The sequence below is a fragment of the Oncorhynchus clarkii genome, chromosome 10 (genome assembly GCF_045791955.1).
Source record: "Oncorhynchus clarkii lewisi isolate Uvic-CL-2024 chromosome 10, UVic_Ocla_1.0, whole genome shotgun sequence".
Taxonomy (NCBI): Eukaryota; Metazoa; Chordata; class Actinopteri; order Salmoniformes; family Salmonidae; genus Oncorhynchus; species Oncorhynchus clarkii.
Window position 1 is genome coordinate 21,516,659 of NC_092156.1, and position 18,505 is coordinate 21,535,163.

General features: G+C 39.9%; 1 protein-coding gene across 8 annotated transcripts in view; it reads left to right on the forward strand.

Moving 5' to 3' along the window:
* Positions 1–18,505, forward strand: part of LOC139418146 (neurotrimin) — a 414,965-nt gene that overhangs the window by 337,723 nt on the left and 58,737 nt on the right. For all 8 annotated transcript variants that reach the window (XM_071167372.1, XM_071167371.1, XM_071167369.1 and 5 more), the window contains one exon: positions 14,340–14,572. In XM_071167372.1, the coding sequence (XP_071023473.1) occupies positions 14,340–14,572 (233 nt within the window). The remainder of the gene's footprint in view (positions 1–14,339; positions 14,573–18,505) is intronic.

Genomic DNA, 18,505 nt, shown 5'->3' on the forward strand with positions numbered 1-18,505 from the left:
TTAAATGATACTGTTGCTGCTTCCTGTTGTCATCTATTTTTGATTTATAGTCCAGTGTCAAAACAACTGTTTTAAATGTCCAAATTCATAATACAAATGTTTAAAGAGGTTGTGATATTTTGAAGCATAAAAATGACTCCCTACACAATTTTCTAAATTAGTACCTTATAAACTGCACAAACACCAAGATTTACCAAGCGGCAACTCTAAACTGGAATTGATTAGCTTGTTCTACTATTATCAATACCGTGCACAAATGAATCACTAACATCGATATTCTATAGAAATCAATGGAACAGAGACAATAACCATGGTGACATGTTCTTTTTTTGTGCTTTTCTAAAAGATAAACCACAACGAACTTGGGTATACTACATGTACCTGTTGATAGATGACAACCTGTAGTAGCCATTTATCAACTCATCTCCTTGTGCTACAATGTTTTAAAGAAATCGATTTAGTATCATCTTGATGACTATAAACTTTTATATTAACATCAACGTGATGTAAAAAGGATGTGTACTTCTGCAAAATGTATATGGTAGAAAAAGCTTGTGTAAGGTAATTGCACAAACTGTCCACATTAGGGAAATGAGCGCAAAATAAAATAATTAAACATGTCAATTTAGGATCTTAGTATATGTTGCCCACTCACAAGCTGACCAACTCATTGGCTTTGTGGTTAGTGTCCACCCTGAGATTGGAAGGTTGTGACCTCAATCCCTGTACAAGTCATACCAAAGACTGTAAAAATGTGACCTGATACATCTCTGATACATCTCTGCTTGGCAAGGAGATAGATTTAGAGGTAAAGCCCTGCTAGCGTCCTGTCCAGGCGGTCTACAGGTACATCAAATGCCTCATGCTACAGAAACAGGAGATAGGCTCATGCACTATGAGCCGTTCTGGCTCGTGCAAAGCTAATTTACTCACAAGCTGTAGCAACAATTACATATATTTACATATATTTAACCATTTATAGAGTTTAAAAAAGTCCTCTCAAACACAATTTAACTGGGCGCTCTAGGCTAGAGCCTCCACAGTGTCTGTGCAGCAGGCTGAACGTTCAATGTCCCTACAATCAGTCATCCATGACAACAAAAACATAAATAACAGAGTAGGCTAATAAGTCCTTCATTTTTGGGTCATGTTCAGGTAAATCAATTTGACTAATTTATAATTCAAAAGTTACATTACAGATTACAATGTTGGACAGGTAACTAGTAACTGTAACAGATTACATTTAGAAAGTAACCTACCCAACCCTGTAAAATGCTACGTTATCCTATGCTAAATCATTTTGCGACGTTGACCCGACTGAACAGATGCAGATTTATGATCAATGGTGATAGCCTATGGAAGACGTACAAATGGCCTAGCAGTCGCAGGGACGCCATTCTGCAATGACATGTCGACTATTCGAAATAGTAATGTGGTCTGGAAGTTATCCAGGAGTTATACATCTGTTAATTTCTCCTGAGTACATGGATTGTTAATCAATCTAAGCCAACCAAAAATAAATATATAACTTTGTCTCAAAGCAATCAAAGCTGCTTGTGGTAAGATGTAATTTCCAAATAAGCTTACTGTATGTAGCCTCTGATGCTGATATAAAGTCGATTCCCAGGTAATGAAATGCCATTTTACCCAACTCGCCATGTAATTGATTTATATGTTCAATATCAGGTAGTTCCACACGCAAAACATTTTTACATTTACTGTAGTCGTCTTTAACAGGAAATATTGGCATTTTCATTGTGTGCTTATACAGGCACTTACTCTAAGGGTAATGCATTGACATGCGCTTTTGTAAAAACTTTTTTTATGTATAAAAATTGAGTTTAAGGTTAGTTAAGGTCGCTGACGTCATGATGTTTGTTTGAGTTATGTAGTTATTCTTCTTAGCTGTCACCTTGGAGCACGGACAGATACTCATTTGTGTTGGTACACCAACAACAATACAGGATTGGCCATGGCGGTGTTGTCATTCCTTGAAAGTGCATTTAAATCACATCAGCGACCTTTTCTACTTGAGTACTAAAGGTCAGCTTTACACTGCCTCTGCATAAACACTGCAGAGAAAAACTATTTCAAAGTGCATCATTTCAAGGTTGAATAAACAATATTTTTTTACTTTACTTGCAACAGAGACTCTTAAAATGCCCCTTTCATGCAACAACAACAGGTCTGTGATGTTTAATTTACATAGTGCTGGGGGCGTGTTCAGCAGGATACTACTTTGTCGACCATTCTGTTGAAATATGTTATATAGAACAGATATACCTCTCTGGCATGTAGACTAAGGAATCACGTCAGTTTAATTTATGGCATTTCTTTCTGCAATGTTTGTCCACTGATAACACAGGTCAAATAATACAGGGCATTTTTTACATTAATTCAATGTTTTTACAGATGACGGACAAATCCAGTAATCACAGGTTGTGTCAGATTATTATGTAACTTTATTTATGGATGAATATTAATGCAAATCCCTCAAATGATCATGACCTCACGTTCATCATGCACTGAAGTTCATATGACAAGATATATATAGTGTGTCATTTAAGTGACAGCTACTGATTTGAATATAATGGGGTTGAGTATTATTGAGCTTATTCAGAGATGGTACCTGAGTTAAGACTGGTGATAGTCTCATTTAGCTGCACATAGTTACAGTTGTTATGGTGCTCTCGAATAGAAAATCTCTCTTTGGTCGTGGGATGATAATATTTATCGGGATATCATTTAATGGGATACATTTGTGTTTATTGTTGATTTTGTTCAATCTCTAGAGATTGAGTGACCAATGGTAGTGCTCCCTTCCTCTGAATGCTTTCAAATGTATTTATTTTTACACGTTTGAATCACATTTTCTTTGCTTACGGCACATATATTCCCTTTTTGCTTTCAGTTTTATATATTTGGTTAGGGATATTAGTAATTATAACTCAATACTATTGACAATAAGTTCTCTCCATAGAAAATGACCTTGTCCTGCTAGAGGTTAGTCAAACACAGACATATGTGTATTCAAATACCTTAATAGAATACTCTGGTCATAGCAATGTTTCTCCACTGATCTGCAATGACCCAAAAGATATCTGATGTTTAAAGGCCATGGCAATACATCCACATACAGTCTCCTCATTGAAATTCATGAGAATCCCCTCAGACAAATAAGCTTAATTTAGCGCAACATTTTGTTTGATCTTCCCAGTACAGAGCCCTTACATTAACTGCCTGTGGATATTCCAAAATACGTAAAACCAGCAAGAACAGCCTACAGCCAAATATAAAATATGTATGTAATTGGAAACCAACATTTCCATTCTAGCTTTTGTATTTGAATAGAGTAAGCTATTAGTTTTAAATTTGTATGCAGCCTCTTTGCAGAGCCGTCCATACTTTTGAATACATCTCAACCATGCCAAAAATGTATCTTAATCTTTTGTAGTACTTAAAACATGTATTCCTTGTGAACTAGCCAATGATGACACGGCATCGTACATTAACCAACTCCATTGAAGCTCGCAGTGAACAAAGAACACTTGCAACCTCTAATTGTGGGGAAGAGAAATGGCATGTATTTTTTTTATTCGCACGGTGCTTTTGTCAGAGTGCATCAGGAAAGAGGCCAGAAGTTATTTATTCCACTGCTTGATTTTTACTTCCTCCTATGCTGTATTTGGATCCCTTTCATAGTGCTGAAAGGGTCGACACTTTATTTGGATTAAATTGGTTTGCCTTCTGTGCAACAGTGATAAGAGGGAATAGTGCAGGATGAAATATTTATTCATTAATTTCTTTATTTGTAGGCATTATGGGGACTTGGTGTGGAGGTTGGACACACTGTACTCTATGACGACCTTGCATAGCACATGTTTTCAAAAGCAGGGCCTGTTTCTTAAAGGCCAAGAGCAGTCAACAACGTGATTTTCCTATGTTTTATTTTTATCTCCACACTGAGATTGGAATAATACTGTGAAATTGTTTGAAAAGACTGCCTGAAATTTCAGCCTGTTTTGGTGGGATGGAGTTTTGGTCTGCCTGGTGACACCAGGCGGTAAATGAGTTAATAGACCAATTAGAAAAAGAGTTACAAACCTCTCTGCCAATAACAGATCATTTTCAGTTTTCCCCTCCCCACTCAGACCACTCCCAGACATTCCTAGGAAAAAATAAGGTTGAGAAATTGCTTGTTGCTTAAAAGTAATTTTGTTTATTTTTGACAATTCTAATTGAAAATAATCACAGCAAGGTACTTAATTGTTATCCAGAAATGATTTGATATTGAGAAACAATCGGTTGCATTGGACCTTTAACAACAACACCCCCTTAGCAGGCGAGGGCTTTTTGTAAGTCGAGTCTTTTTACTGTATAATCAATAACATGCCTCCTGAGAGGTATATTGTTTGCTCTCAAAAGGCTTTGCAATCTCAGAGGCCCAAGAAGGTGCTACAACTTAAGCGACCTCTTCCGTATGTCTATTTTATCCTCACATCACCATGACAATCACAATTTCTTTCCAACACCTTCCTATTCCCTCTCCCCCAGCGTCTCTCAACATGCTGCAGAGTTTCTTTACATTCAAAAGTACCAAGTAGGGTTCTCCAATCTTCTGCCTTGCTCTCCTCAGTTGTCTTCTGTAAGGTTTCTGGAGTCTGGAATAAATAAGACGCCTCACTATGGCACTTTGAGCATTGAATGGAAAGACTTGAATATTGAGTAAGAAGTTGACATTTCTATTTTTGAGTCGGACCAGAATGCCCTGGGAGAGTTGCTAATGCACCATGTGGCTTGCTCGACAACCTTGTACTTTTTGCACCTCGCAATGCATCTCCTCTAGGTGTTACTGGCAACAAATCCTTGTAGGCTTTTTGGTTACGTTCACCATGGGACACATTTGTCTCAGTATTCAGGTCCCGGGATAAATTCTTGATTCACTGTGGTTCACTTCAAAAGGAAAAATCAACTACATTTACCTCAGACCGCTCCCTGGTGATTTTGGAGGTTACCCTTTGTGAAAGAAAGTAATCCAACGTGGCAAAATAAGGCATTAGATGCCATTATGTCTGTCAATGGGTAATTTGGTCAGGGATTGATCAGGAATTCATTTACATCATTTATAGTTTGTAATGAATAATTAGAAGATATTTTGTGGAAGAATTTGACATACTGTGTTGTTGTCAATGGATCCCAAAAAGATGATTCAACAGTTTAAAAAAAAGTCTAGTGCTACCTTGAATTACCGTTGGTTGAATTATTCAATTTTCTGTCAAAGGCATGGTAGTCTGGGGATTATGTTGAGTTCAGAGTTGTTGTTCAGGTTAGCAAACGCCTGTATCATGCCAGTTTCAGCACGTTTTTCAGGACTTGCTCTTAAAATTGCATTTGCTGCTTTGTCTTTCTACGTTTCTGCAGTTGAAACTGCAGCTTCTTTTTGCACTTACGAGTATTTGTGTTAATATAGGTAGGCCCTATGTGTATGACTGTCTTTCCCATATTGGAGTAAGGCTGTGATATCTTGTAAGACTGCTTTTAGCTTTGCTGCCCCATCACCTTGGAACACTTTGCAGAAGGACCTGAAACTGAATCATTTTATTCCAATTGATGATTTTAAGTCCGATTGGAGGGTTTCTTGGCACAAATTGCACATGTTTTAAAGCGTTCTTTTTTAAAAACTCTCGTCTGTACTATGCACATGTTTTAACTTCCGTGTATTGTTATGTTTTAAATGTGTGTTTCATGTTGAGTTTACAGTCTTTCTTGGCCAGCACGTAAAAGATATGTAAATCTCAATATGATCTCTAGTTAAATAAAGGATAAATACAAAACCAGCCGAAGAGGTTACAGTGCGTTCTGTTGGATCTCTTCCAGCAAAGTAGGGTTGCACATTTTGGGGAATATTCACGTGTGGAAACTTTCCGTGGGAATTAACGGGAAAATATGGGAAATAATGGAAATATATGCAAATTAATATTAATACCATTTAAATGTAGATGTTTTTTGCATTGGATATATTTACCATATCATATGGAGACATAAACATTGTACCTTATCATAAGTAGACATAATTGCAAATGATTAAATCCTTCCAATAAAAATGAATTGACATTTAATTAAATGAGTTGACTCTTCACATGGGATGATTTCACGGAACAACAAAGGGAATATAGAATGGTCCCCAATGATCCATCGCATCTCCCCAAAACATTTTCAACATAACTCAGTAAAATGATAGTCTAGAAACTAAAGTTTTGATTGTCCTCCTCTCAGGCTTCCATGTCTTCTCCCTGGACCTCCTCAATGTACACCTCTTGAACATCAGATTCTGAGGCCTCGTCTTCATAGTCACTTTCCAACCTTGTTGAGGATGGCTCGTTGTCAGGCTTAAAAAGCCTCAAATTTGCCCGGATGGCCACCAATTTTTCAACCCTTGTATTGGTCAGCCAGTTACGTGCTTTGGTGTGTGTGTTCCCAAACAAAGACCAGTTGCGCTCTGAGGCGGCTGATGTTAGTGGGATTTGGAGGATGATGGAGGCAACTTTGGAAAGAGCCTCAGATCCACAAAGTCCCTTCCACCAGGTGGCTGATGAGATATTTTTGCATGACTGCCATATTGCATCTCCATCCCAAAGCCCTTGCTTGTAAGTGTGCTTCGCCAGACTGCCAAGAACCTTGTCCTCATCCAGGCCAAGGTGGTGAGACACGGTAGTGATGACACCATAGGCCTTGTTGATCTCTGCACCAGACAGGATGCTCTTGCCATCATACTTGGGGTCCAACATGTACGCTGCAGCGTGTATGGGCTTCAGGCAGAAGTCTTCACGCTTTTTGATCTATTTCAGAACTGCAGTTTCCTCTGCTTGGAGCAACAATGAAGTGGGAAGGGCAGTACGGATTTCTTCTCTTACATCTGCAAGCAGAGTCTGAGCATCAGACAGGATGGCATTGTCTCCCTCAATCTGTGCAATGGCTACTGCTATAGGTTTCAGGAGTTTCAGGCTGCTTACCACTCTCTCCCAAAGTACATCATCCAGGAGGATCCTCTTGATGGGGCTGTCCATATTGGCAGACTGATATGGCCATTTCTTCCCCTCCAGGAAGAAATGGCATGATGACAACACCACCCCAATGGGTGTTGCTGGGCAGTTTCAATGTGGTGCTCATACTCTTCTCACTTTGCTTGGTGAGGTAGATTACTGCTTTAACTTGACCCTTCACATACCTAACCATTCCCTTGGCTCTCTTGTAGAGTGTATCCATTGTTTTCAGTGCCATGATGTCCTTGAGGAGCAGATTCAATGCATGAGCAGCACAGCCAATGGGTGTGATGTGAGGGTAGGACTCCTCCACTTTAGACCAAGCAGCATTCGTGTTTGTAGCATTGTCTGTCACCAGTGCAAATACCTTCTGTGGTCCAAGATCATTGATGACTGCCTTCAGCTCATCTGCAATGTGGAGGCCGGTGTGTCTGTTGTCCCTTGTCTGTGCTCTTGTAGAATACTGGTTGAGGGGTGGAGATTATGTAGTTAATTATTCCTTGCCCACGAACATTCAACAACCCATCAGAGATGATTGCAATACAGTCTGCTTTCTCTATGATTTGCTTAACCTTCACCTGAACTCTGTTGAACTCTGCATCCAGCAAAAGAGTAGATAAAGCATGTTTGGTTGGAGGGGTGTATGCTGGGCGAAGAACATTCAGAAATCTCTTCCAATACACATTGTCTGTGAGCATCAGAGGTGAACCAGCATACACAGCTCGAGCAAGACATTCATCAGCATTTCTCTGACTACGTTCCTCCATTGAGTAAAATAACCTTTTGATTCCAGGAGGACCATGAGCTGTTGCTATCGATAAGATGTCTGATTCATAATTTTAACCTCAAATATAAGTAGAGGGACTTTTTGTTAGAGGTTGCTTGTTGTGAGCGCTGAGGGAACTCTATGCACTTCAAATCAAATTTCATTAGATTTTAAGTGAATAAAGTTCCCTCAGCATAAAGTTCCCTCAGATGATTCTGCATCTTTGTTGCATTCTTCACATATGATTTAGCACAGTATTTGCAAATGTACGCAGATTTACCTTCTACATTAGCTGCAGTGAAATGTCTCCACACATCAGATAGTGCCCGTGGCATTTTACTGTAACGATATTAGAAAAACAGTTACAAAAAAATACAATTCCATGTACCGATTTTAAATAGTTAAGCAGTTAGATTAAACAGCTCCTTTGTAAAATACATGTTTTAAAATGAAACATGTATGGAAACAGGTGAATTTACACGCTGCAGTTAGCAAGCTCAAGCAAGCTAAACCCACATGGTAGCAAAAACTAGCTACCAGAAATTGTTAACAAGATAGAAATCATTTAACCACACTGCTGTAGGCTACTATTTACTAGTTAACAAAAAATAATGTATGTCATATAAAATATATTCACCCCACCCAGTATTGTAATCAAAACCTACCTGTACAAGTGATGGAAGAGAATTTAATGTTAATTTATTTTCCATAGTCCTCCCCCAGAACTGTTTCAGAGAATTTGGCAGTACGTCCAACCGGCCTCACAACAGCAGACCACGTGTGTGGCGTGGTGTAGGTGAGCGGTTTGCTGATGTCAACGTTGTGAGCACAGAGCCCTATGGTGGCTGTGGGGTTATGGTATGGGCAGGCATAAGCTACGGACAACGAACACAATTTATTTTTATTGATGGCAATTTGAATGTACAGAGATACCGTGATGAAATCATGAGGCCCACTGTCGTGACATTCATCTGCCGCCATCACCTCATGTTTCAGCATGATTAATGCACAGTCCCATGTCACAAGGATCTGTTCCTGGAAGCTGAAAATGTCCCAGTTCTTCCATGGCCTGCATACCCACCAGACATGTCCCCATTGAGCATGTTTAGGTTGCTCTGGATTGACATGTACGACAGTGTGTTCCTGTTCCTGCCAATATCCAGCAATTTCGCACAGCCATTGAAGAGGAATGGGACACACGATCAACAGCCTGATCAACTCTATGCGAAGGAGATGTGTTGCGCTGCATGAGGCAAATGGTGGTCACACCAGATACTGACTGGTTTTCTAATCCACCCCCATACCTTTTTTTAAAGGTATCTGTGGACAATATTATTCCCAGTCATGTGAAATAGATTAGGGCCTGATGAATTTATTTAAATTGACTGATTTCCTTATACTGTATGAACTGTAACTCAGTGAAATCCTTGAAATTGCTGCATTTTTTACTTTTTTTAATGTATTTCACATTTATTTAACCAGGTAGGCTAGTTGAGAAGTTCTCATTTACCTGGCCAAGATAAAGCAAAGCAGTTTGACACATACAACAACACAGAGTTACACATGGAATAAACAAACATACAGTCAATAATACAGTAGAAAAAGTCTATGTACAGTGTGTTCAAATGAGGTAGGATAAGGGTTTAAGGCAATAAATAGGCCATGGTGGCGAAGTAATTACAATATAGCAATTAAACACTGGAATGGTAGATGTGCAGAAGATGAATGTGCAAGTAGAGATACTGGGGTGCAAAGGAGCAAGATAAATAAATCCGGTATGGCGATGAGGTAGTTGGATGGACTATTTACAGATGGGCTATGTACAGGTGCAGTGATCTGTGAGCTGCTCTAACAACTGGTGCTTAAAGCTAGTGAGGGAGATATGAGTCTCCAGCTTCAGTGATTTTTGCAGTTCGTTCCAGTCATTGGCAGCAGAGAACTGGAAGGTAAGGCCGCCAAAGGAAGAATTGGCTTTGGGGGGTGCTGCTATGGTGACCAGTGAGCTGAGATAAGGCGGGGCTTTACCTAGCAGAGACTTGTAGATGACCTGGAGCCAGTGGGTTTGGCGACGAGTATGAAGCGAGGGCCAGTTAACGAGAGCATACAGGTCGCAGTGGTGGGTAGAATATGAGGCTTTGGTGACACAACGAATGGCACTGTGATAGACTTGTCGTGGAAATTTCCTTCATTACCAAATTATGAGAGAGCAAACCACACACAAGTCAGAGTTATCATAAAGTTCATATTTAATTATATATGAGCTTCACCATAGCCCTGTTTGACTCTCAGATCAATTCAGTGGCTGTAAATTAATTATCTGAGACTGCTTACAAAACAATTCTTAGTATCATTTATAGACAAGACACACCCATCTAAACTCACATGACAAATAACAGATCTTAGGAACATTACACAAAGAAAGACTTTACTTGAGAGAGGACTATCCCATAGCCAGACAGCATTAGCTATAAATTATTGTTCAGTTTGCTCTCTTAGACGAGGTTGTATTTCTCGTTCTTGGTACAACATAGTACCAAAACATTACCTCATCAAATGGCATATATCAATTGTCAATTCTAGATACTCCCATATCAAATACAACCCCTCCTGGACAAGATCACCAAGACAGTGAGCCTCTTAGGTCATATACTAAATCAAGATAAGGACAACCTCAGAGGGGACATGTAACAGTTACATGTAACACATTCCCATAAGAAGACAAGCCTGACCTCTCCCCTCTCTGGGGCCCAAGTAACTAAGGCCTAGCATAGAAGGGATAACTGCAAACTGCCAACAGTATCATCCAAAAAGAAGACATCCTAATGACAAATATCTCACATAAGCATTATTAATAAATTAAACATCTTATTTATCAATGTTACCCAACTAATTCTGATTCTGCTACCACATACTGTATCCAATTTGTTGAGTAGAGTGTTTGAGGCTATTTTGTAAATGACATCACCGAAGTCAATGATCGGTAGGATGGTCAGTTTTACCAGGGTATGTTTGGCAGCATGAGTGAAGGATGCTTTGTTGTGAAATAGGAAGCCGATTCAAGATTTAATTTTGAATTGGAGATGCTCAATGTGAGTCTGAAAGGAGAGTTTACAGTCTAACCAGACACCTAGGTATTTGTAGTTGTTCACATTAGAGATAGACCGATTAATCGGAATGGCCGATTAATTAGGGCCGATTTCAAGTTTTCATAACAATCGGTAATTTTGGACGGCGATTTTGTCAATAAAAAAAAAAAAGTTATATTATTTATTTTTTACACCTTTATTTAATCTTTATTTAACTAGGCAAGTCAGTTAAGAACACATTCTTATTTTCAATGACGGCCTAGGAACGGTGGGTTAACTGCCTTGTTCAGGGGCAGAACGACAGATTTTTACCTTGTCAGCTCAGGGATTCAATCTTGCAACCTTACGGTTAACTAGTCCAACGCTCTAACCGCCTGCCTCACGAGGAGCCCGCCTGTTACACGAATGCAGTAAGAAGCCATGGTAAGTTGCTAGCTAGCATTAAACTTAATCAATCATAATCACTAGTTATAACTACACATGGTTGATATTACTAGTTTATCTAGCGTGTCCTGCAATGCATATAATTGATGCAGTGCGCATTCGCAAAAAAGGACTGCCGTTGCTCCAACGTGTACCTAACCATAAACATCAATGACTTTCTTAAAATCAATACACAGAAGTATATATTTTTAAACCTGCATATTTAGCTAAAAGAAATCCAGGTTAGCAGGCAATATTAACCAGATGAAATTGTGTCACTTCTCTTGCGTTCATTGCACGCAGAGTCAGGGTATATGCAACAGTTTGGGCCGCCTGGCTCATTGCGAACTAATTTGCCAGAATTTTACGTAATTATGACATAACATTGAAGGTTGTGCAATGTAACAGGAATATTTAGACTGATGGATGCCACCCGTTAAATAAAATATGGAACGGTTCCGTATTTCACTGAAATAATAAATGTTTTGTTTTTGAGATGATAGTTTCTGGATTCAACCATATTAATGACCTAAGGCTCGTATTTCTGTGTGTTATTATGTTATAATTAAGTCTAAGATTTGATAGAGCAGTCTGACTGAGCGATGGTAGGCACCAGCAGGCTCATAAGCATTCATTCAAACAGCACTTTCGTGCGTTTTACCAGCAGCTCTGCTGTTTATGAATTCAAGCCTATCAACTCCCGAGATTAAGCTGGTGTAACGATGTGATGTGAAATGGCTAGCTAGTTAGCGGGGTGCGCGCTAATAGCGTTTCAAACGTCACTCGCTCTGAGACTTGGAGTAGTTGTTCCCCTTGCCCTGCATGGGTAACGCTGCTTTGAGGGTGGCTGTTGTCGATGTGTTCCTGGTTCGAGCCCAGGTAGGAGCTATACTGTTACACTGGCAATACTAAAGTGCCTATAAGACATCCAATAGTCAAAGGTTTTTGAAATACAGAGTATAGAGAGAAATAGTCCTATAATAACTACAACCTAAAACTTCTTACCTGGGAATATTGACGACTCATATTAAAAGGAACCACAAGCTTTCATATCTTCTCATGTTCTGAGCAAGGAACTTAAACGTTAGCTTTCTTCCATGGCACATATTGCACTTTTACTTTCTTCTCCAACACTTTGTTTTTGCATTATTTAAACCAAATTGAACATGTTTCATTATTTATTTGAGGCTAAATTGATTTTATTGATGTATTATATTAATATAAAATAAGTGTTCATTCAGTATTGTTGTAATTGTCATTATTACAAATACATGTTTTTTAAATCGCCCGATTTAAATCGGCATCTGCTTTTTTTGTCCTCCAATAATCGGTATCAGTATTGGCGTTGAAAAATCATAATCGGTCGACCTCTAGTTCACATATTCTAAGTCGGAACCGTGCAGAGTAGTGATGCTGGACGGGCGGGCAGGTGCAGGCAGCGATCGGTTGAAGAGCATGCATTTAGTTTTACTTGCATTTAAGAGCAGTTGGCGGCCACGGAAGGAGAGTTGTATGGCATTGAAGCTCGTCTGGAGGTTAGTTAACACAGTGTCCAAAGAAGGGCCAGATGTGTACAGAATGGTGTCGTCTGCGTAGAGGTGGATCAGAGAACCACCAGCAGCAAGAGCGACATCATTGATATATACAGAGAAGAGAGTCGGCCCGAGAATTGAACCCTGTGGCACCCCCATAGAGACTGCCAGAGGTCTGGACAACATGCCCTCCAATTTGACACACTGAACTCTATCAGAGAAGTAGTTGGAGAACCAGGCGAGGCAATCATTAGAGAAACCAAGGCTGTTGAGTCTGCCGATAAGAATGTGGTGATTGACAGAGTCGAAAGCCTTGGCCATAGATGGGCATGTTGCTTTTAATGGGACCAATATATTTTTTGGTTTAATTTAACCTTTATTTAACTAGGCAAGTCAGTTAAGAACAAATTCGTATTTACAATGACGGCCTACCCATGCTGTCCAAAAAGTAATAATTTTGACTCCTCTGTCCATAGAACATTCTTCCAAGATTCTTGATGATCATCCAGGTGCTTTCAGGTGCTATTTGTCAAACTTGAATCAACTTGTTGGATTAGATGGGTCCTATTACATCTGTCAAAAACGCACACAAAAAAAAACCACATTAATAACCTCATACCAGCGGACAAGCACGGTGGTAGAGTGATGGTTTGGGGATGCTTTGCTCCCTCAGGACCTGGACGACTTGTCTTTATTTAAGGAACCACAAATTCTGCTCTGGCTCAGAGAACTCTACAATACAATGTCAGGCCATCCGTCTGTGAGCTGAAGCTTAGCTGGGTCATGCAGCAAGACAATGATCCAAAACATGCAATCAAGTAGACATGAAAATGGTTAAAAGCAACAAATTAGAAGTTTAGGAATGGCCTACTCAAAGTCCAGACCTAATCCTTTTTGAGATGTTGTGGCAGGACTTGAAACAAGCAGATCTCACTGAGTTAAAACAGTTATGCATGCAAGGCTGGGCCAAAATTCCTCCACAGCGATGTGAGAGACCGATCAACAACTACAGGAAGCATTTGGTTCCAGTCATTGCAGCTAAATGTGGCACAAAGTTATTGAATGTAAGGGGGCAATACTTTTAAACACTGGGGAATTAGTTGTTGCATAACTTTGTTAATTAAATAAATAAATTGTCTTTTTTATTTAATTAACTAGAGAAGTCAGTTAAAAACAAATTATTATTTACAATGACAGCCTACCCCGGCCAAACCCGGACGATGCTGGGCCAATTGTAAAATAAGTATTCATTTGTTTCGTTATTTGTAAATGCAGGTTCCTGTTATCTAATATTAGGTTTTGGTTGAAGATCTGATAACATTCAGTATCAGAAATATGCAAAAATAGAGAAAATCAGAAAGGAGGCAAATACTTTTTCAAGGCACTGTATGCCATTGAGGGAAGGCTGTGAAATCGCAAATGGGGCCTGCTGTGGTCTCTCACCTGCTGTGTTTGATTTGGCAATGTTTTTTTCTTTCCTGTCCTCCAGGTGCCCACAGGGGGACATCGTCACACACACGGCCTGGCTCAACCGGTCGAGTATACTTTACGCCGGCGAGGACAAGTGGTCGGTGGATCCCAGGGTGAGTCTTGTTACACTCAATCAGGAGGAGTTCACCATAAAGATTGAGGACGTGGACATGACCGACGAGGGCCCATACATCTGTGCGGTGCAGACGAGCAGGAGACCGAGGACGACGTCAGTGCACATCCTCATCCAAGGTAAGCCGAAGCCTTAGAATCTAGAAACTGTCTGGGCGGGTGTTGTCAAAATAGCTTTTGTCTGATGTGTGTGTGTGTCTCTCTCTCTCTCCTATCTCTATCCCTCTTTCTGTGTGTGGACATCTCCCTCTCTGGTGTATTTGGTGGCCTTCATACCCCTCTGAATGAGAACCTGTTATTACCCCATAGAAAGACAAATTAGTCTACTTTCTCTCTCACTGTGGAAGGGCTGTAAAAATAAATCTATATAAATAAAGGGACTAGGTAGAACAACACAAGTCTGGGAATGCACTTCACTAAGTCATCCATTGTTGTCTGTGTTTCCATTAGTTGGTGGTCTTTACAACTTACAGTAGATTCTACCTAACTTGTGCAACTTGCAGTATGGAAAGCATCCATCATGTGGTGTTCATTCTCAGTCTAATCAATTATTCATATGAAGTACTATCTCTGAGACTTCTTTACCTTGAATACCCCCATGTGCATGCACAAGAAACTCCATTCCAGGATTGTATTCATTAGGGCACACATGTTGAAATATTTAAATCCCAAAATGAGAATTTTTTATTGGACAAGGCCAGGCAGTCCCTCTCCATTTCAGTCTGTTTTCTTCCATTTGGTGCCTAATGAATACGACCCAGAACTTTGCTGTGAACTTCATAATGAGGATTCTCCGGCCGTATGTTCTAATGAAGTGGATAATGGTCTGATTTGAGCCCCATCAACGGCATTGCACCTTGGCGATACTGTATTTTTCCTAATCAGCAGATCCTGGGGCAATTTGATTGATGAAGGTGTCATTGCTAAGCACCGGAGCATTAAGGCGGAACAGAGGAGAACAGAGCAGGCTGAGATGCAAGGCCAGTCTGTATGTTCTCTAGAAGCTTGAAATGTATTTTTCTTCCCAGCTCCTTTGATGGCAATTAGATTTAAATACTGCTGTGTGCCATAAAAGGGAAAAATTGTATGATGTAGAATACCGGTGTAGGTGCAAATGAAGGTTATTCCGAGGGTTCGGTTGTGATGTAGAGGGAGAGTTTGAAGACTGTTATATTGGATGTTCTTTGGTGCAATGTTGCTTACACCTAACTAGCCTTCTCAAATCTACACAGGTGCCTATGGGGGTATGGGCTAGGTGTTCTCTGGGGCTAGGGTTTTTCGATAGGCCGAGGACGACGTCAGTGCACATCCTCATCATGAATTCCAGAAAGCTCCAGTGGTGTCTCTGCAGTTCCACCATATTTCCTGCAAGGCTATTGCATATATGGAGTAATATTGTGAAGACATCTTTCCTAGTGTTTGTATGTTAGTTGTATGTTTGTTCTGTAGTTTATCTCATCGCTTTCTTCTGTCAGGCTCTTGGTCTTCAGCGTTGTTAACTACGCTATGTTTTTTAAAGAGAACAATACGCATTGCATATGACGGAACAAACAGATAAACAAATTCCTTTCAATCCGAATAATTTGAGTCTGGCAACTCAGATGTTTAGTGTCCTAGCTCTCACTCAAATGCCTCTGGAAATCTGCACAGCACCTCTCCAAAGATCAAAGAATTGTTCACTCTGTTTAGTTTCTCCCCCTTTTAATTTTTGGCAAAATTAATTACTAGCCTATCGGGTTCGTCCTCACTGTCGAAATGAAAAAGGTCCTTTCTTTACTGCACATGTACATCATTAGTTACACCAGATTACACTTGGACCCCTCCATTTGAACAAAATGCACAGTGAAAATAGTTTATTCAGAATTGTGCTTTGAATTACTTTAGAGTGTGATGACAACTGCCAACAGAGTGAAACTGCCAGCCCATGACTCAGACAGTAGGAGTAGTTGGCTATTTGGCTAACCCCCTGTGTTATTAACAAAACATATCTTCATAAGTTGATAAAACTGTTAGATGTCTACTTCAGAGAGGGATGCTTGCTACTGTGTGGGGATTAGGATGTGCTTGTTAAACAGAACAGACTTACTTCGCTCACTTTTGGAATAATTGATCAGAGAGACATAGTTGTCATTTTCTTCATCCCAAATGACACAATATTCCTTTATAGTGCACTACTTTTGACCAGAACCCAGGTCAAAAGTAGTGCACTATATAGGGAATGGGGTGTCATTTGGGACATTACCATAGTCATCATAGTCTTGGTCTTGTTATGTGGTTTTTCAACATGAATAGTTTGTTTTCTCAAACCTCATGGATCATCTGTCATCATTGTTGTTTTCTGATCGCTGTGTGCTTTAATTTATTGTGCTCCTATCAGGCAACTGCGTGTGTATTTACATTTGTAAATAGTCAACTCTAATTAAAAGGCAGATCAAAGAGGAACGGAGAGGAAAAGTCACGTTGTGGGAGGGAAGTAATGGCGGGGGTCTCAGCGGTAGCGACGTCCTCGTTACTCAACAACCTTTTTATGGGAGTTTGCCCCCCCCCCCCCCCGCTTCCTCTAGAAGTGCACTGCACACACCACCTACCTACTGCAGTCACTTCCTCCCTCCACCACTTCCCCTTCTCTCTATTTCCCCCAGTCTCCATCATCCATTTCTCTACCTTTCATTTCTTTGCTTTTAGCCACAGTAAATCGTTCTGGCTAAAGCTGTGGAAATATCTGTACTGTTGCCATAGTAACCGGGCAGGCAGAATAGTGGCTTGATTGAGAGAGCACTGGTACACTTGAACAGAAAGGTCACAGAAACACAATGACACAGGTCACTGGCACTGCTGCACGTGCATGCCATGGTGGCAATGACATTTTTAGTGCATATTCCCTCTTAACAGGACAGACAGAATTAATGAAATTATTTACCACCTGATTGAAGCCTCTACTCCAGCTTGCAGCAGGTAATATAAAAAAATGTGTATATACTGTACGTCCTGTAGGGATGCCAAATGTTCAGCCTGCTGCACTGACCCTATGGATGCTCTAGTCTAGGGTGCTTAGGAATGTTTTTGAAATCTCTAAATGGTTAAATTAGAGAGAAATATATGTGATTATTGAGTTTGCTTAATTTACTATCATCCTAAATTAAGATATTGAATTATTATGCAATATCTACTTAATGTATATGACGCTACTTTCCATGATGTGGACATTGTGTACATTACACAAGCTGACGTTTTGACCACATCGGATTGGGCGGAATTGCATCCTTTTTACCTCAGATTGGTGATGTTAGTATAAAAGTTTATAGTCAACTCGATGACAAAAGATCAGTTACATAAAACGGATCAATATCTTTTGGTTTTGTACTGTTGATTTTGACACAGCTATCATTTTCTTTCTCAAATTGAACAGATATTTCAGGGCGGTCTCTATATAAAGCAGTTGCTGGCCACACACCAATATATGGATTTGAAAGTCAAACTATCACTTAAATAGCAGCCAACCTTTGTCACTGATGATATCCTATGGTGTAAAAAATAATTTGTTCCCTTTTCCGTGATGTCAGCCTCCCGAAATCAACATCCGCCATTCCAAAATATAGATAGGAGCCTTCTACAAATAACCATCCAACCAACCGTGTATAGGTTATTTCATGTTTCCGTGTGGCCTTTGCATAGTGTTAGTTTAAACAGCGCTACACCCCAAACGTTTGCTCCCTGTTCTATTGATTTCAGTGTGCTATCCATGGAAGTGATTGGCAAAAGTGTTAAGTTACACTTACCGCATTGACGAGCCACTTCATTCAAAATGCAACACTTCAAAATGTCCTCTAACCAGTGATGTACACATTATTCCCAGATTCTGTGTTTTTTTGTGCTGTGTTTAGTTTTAACAGGATGTGCAACCTCATTTCCCCCCTTTCTCGCAATTCATATCAACGTGATAATTGACAGGATTGACAAATAAGTGTTGCTTTTCTCTTTCTGTTTTGGTGACCCCCCATATCAAAATGCCCCCCAAAAATATCCAGTTTCCATGTGGTTTTTGAATTGTAG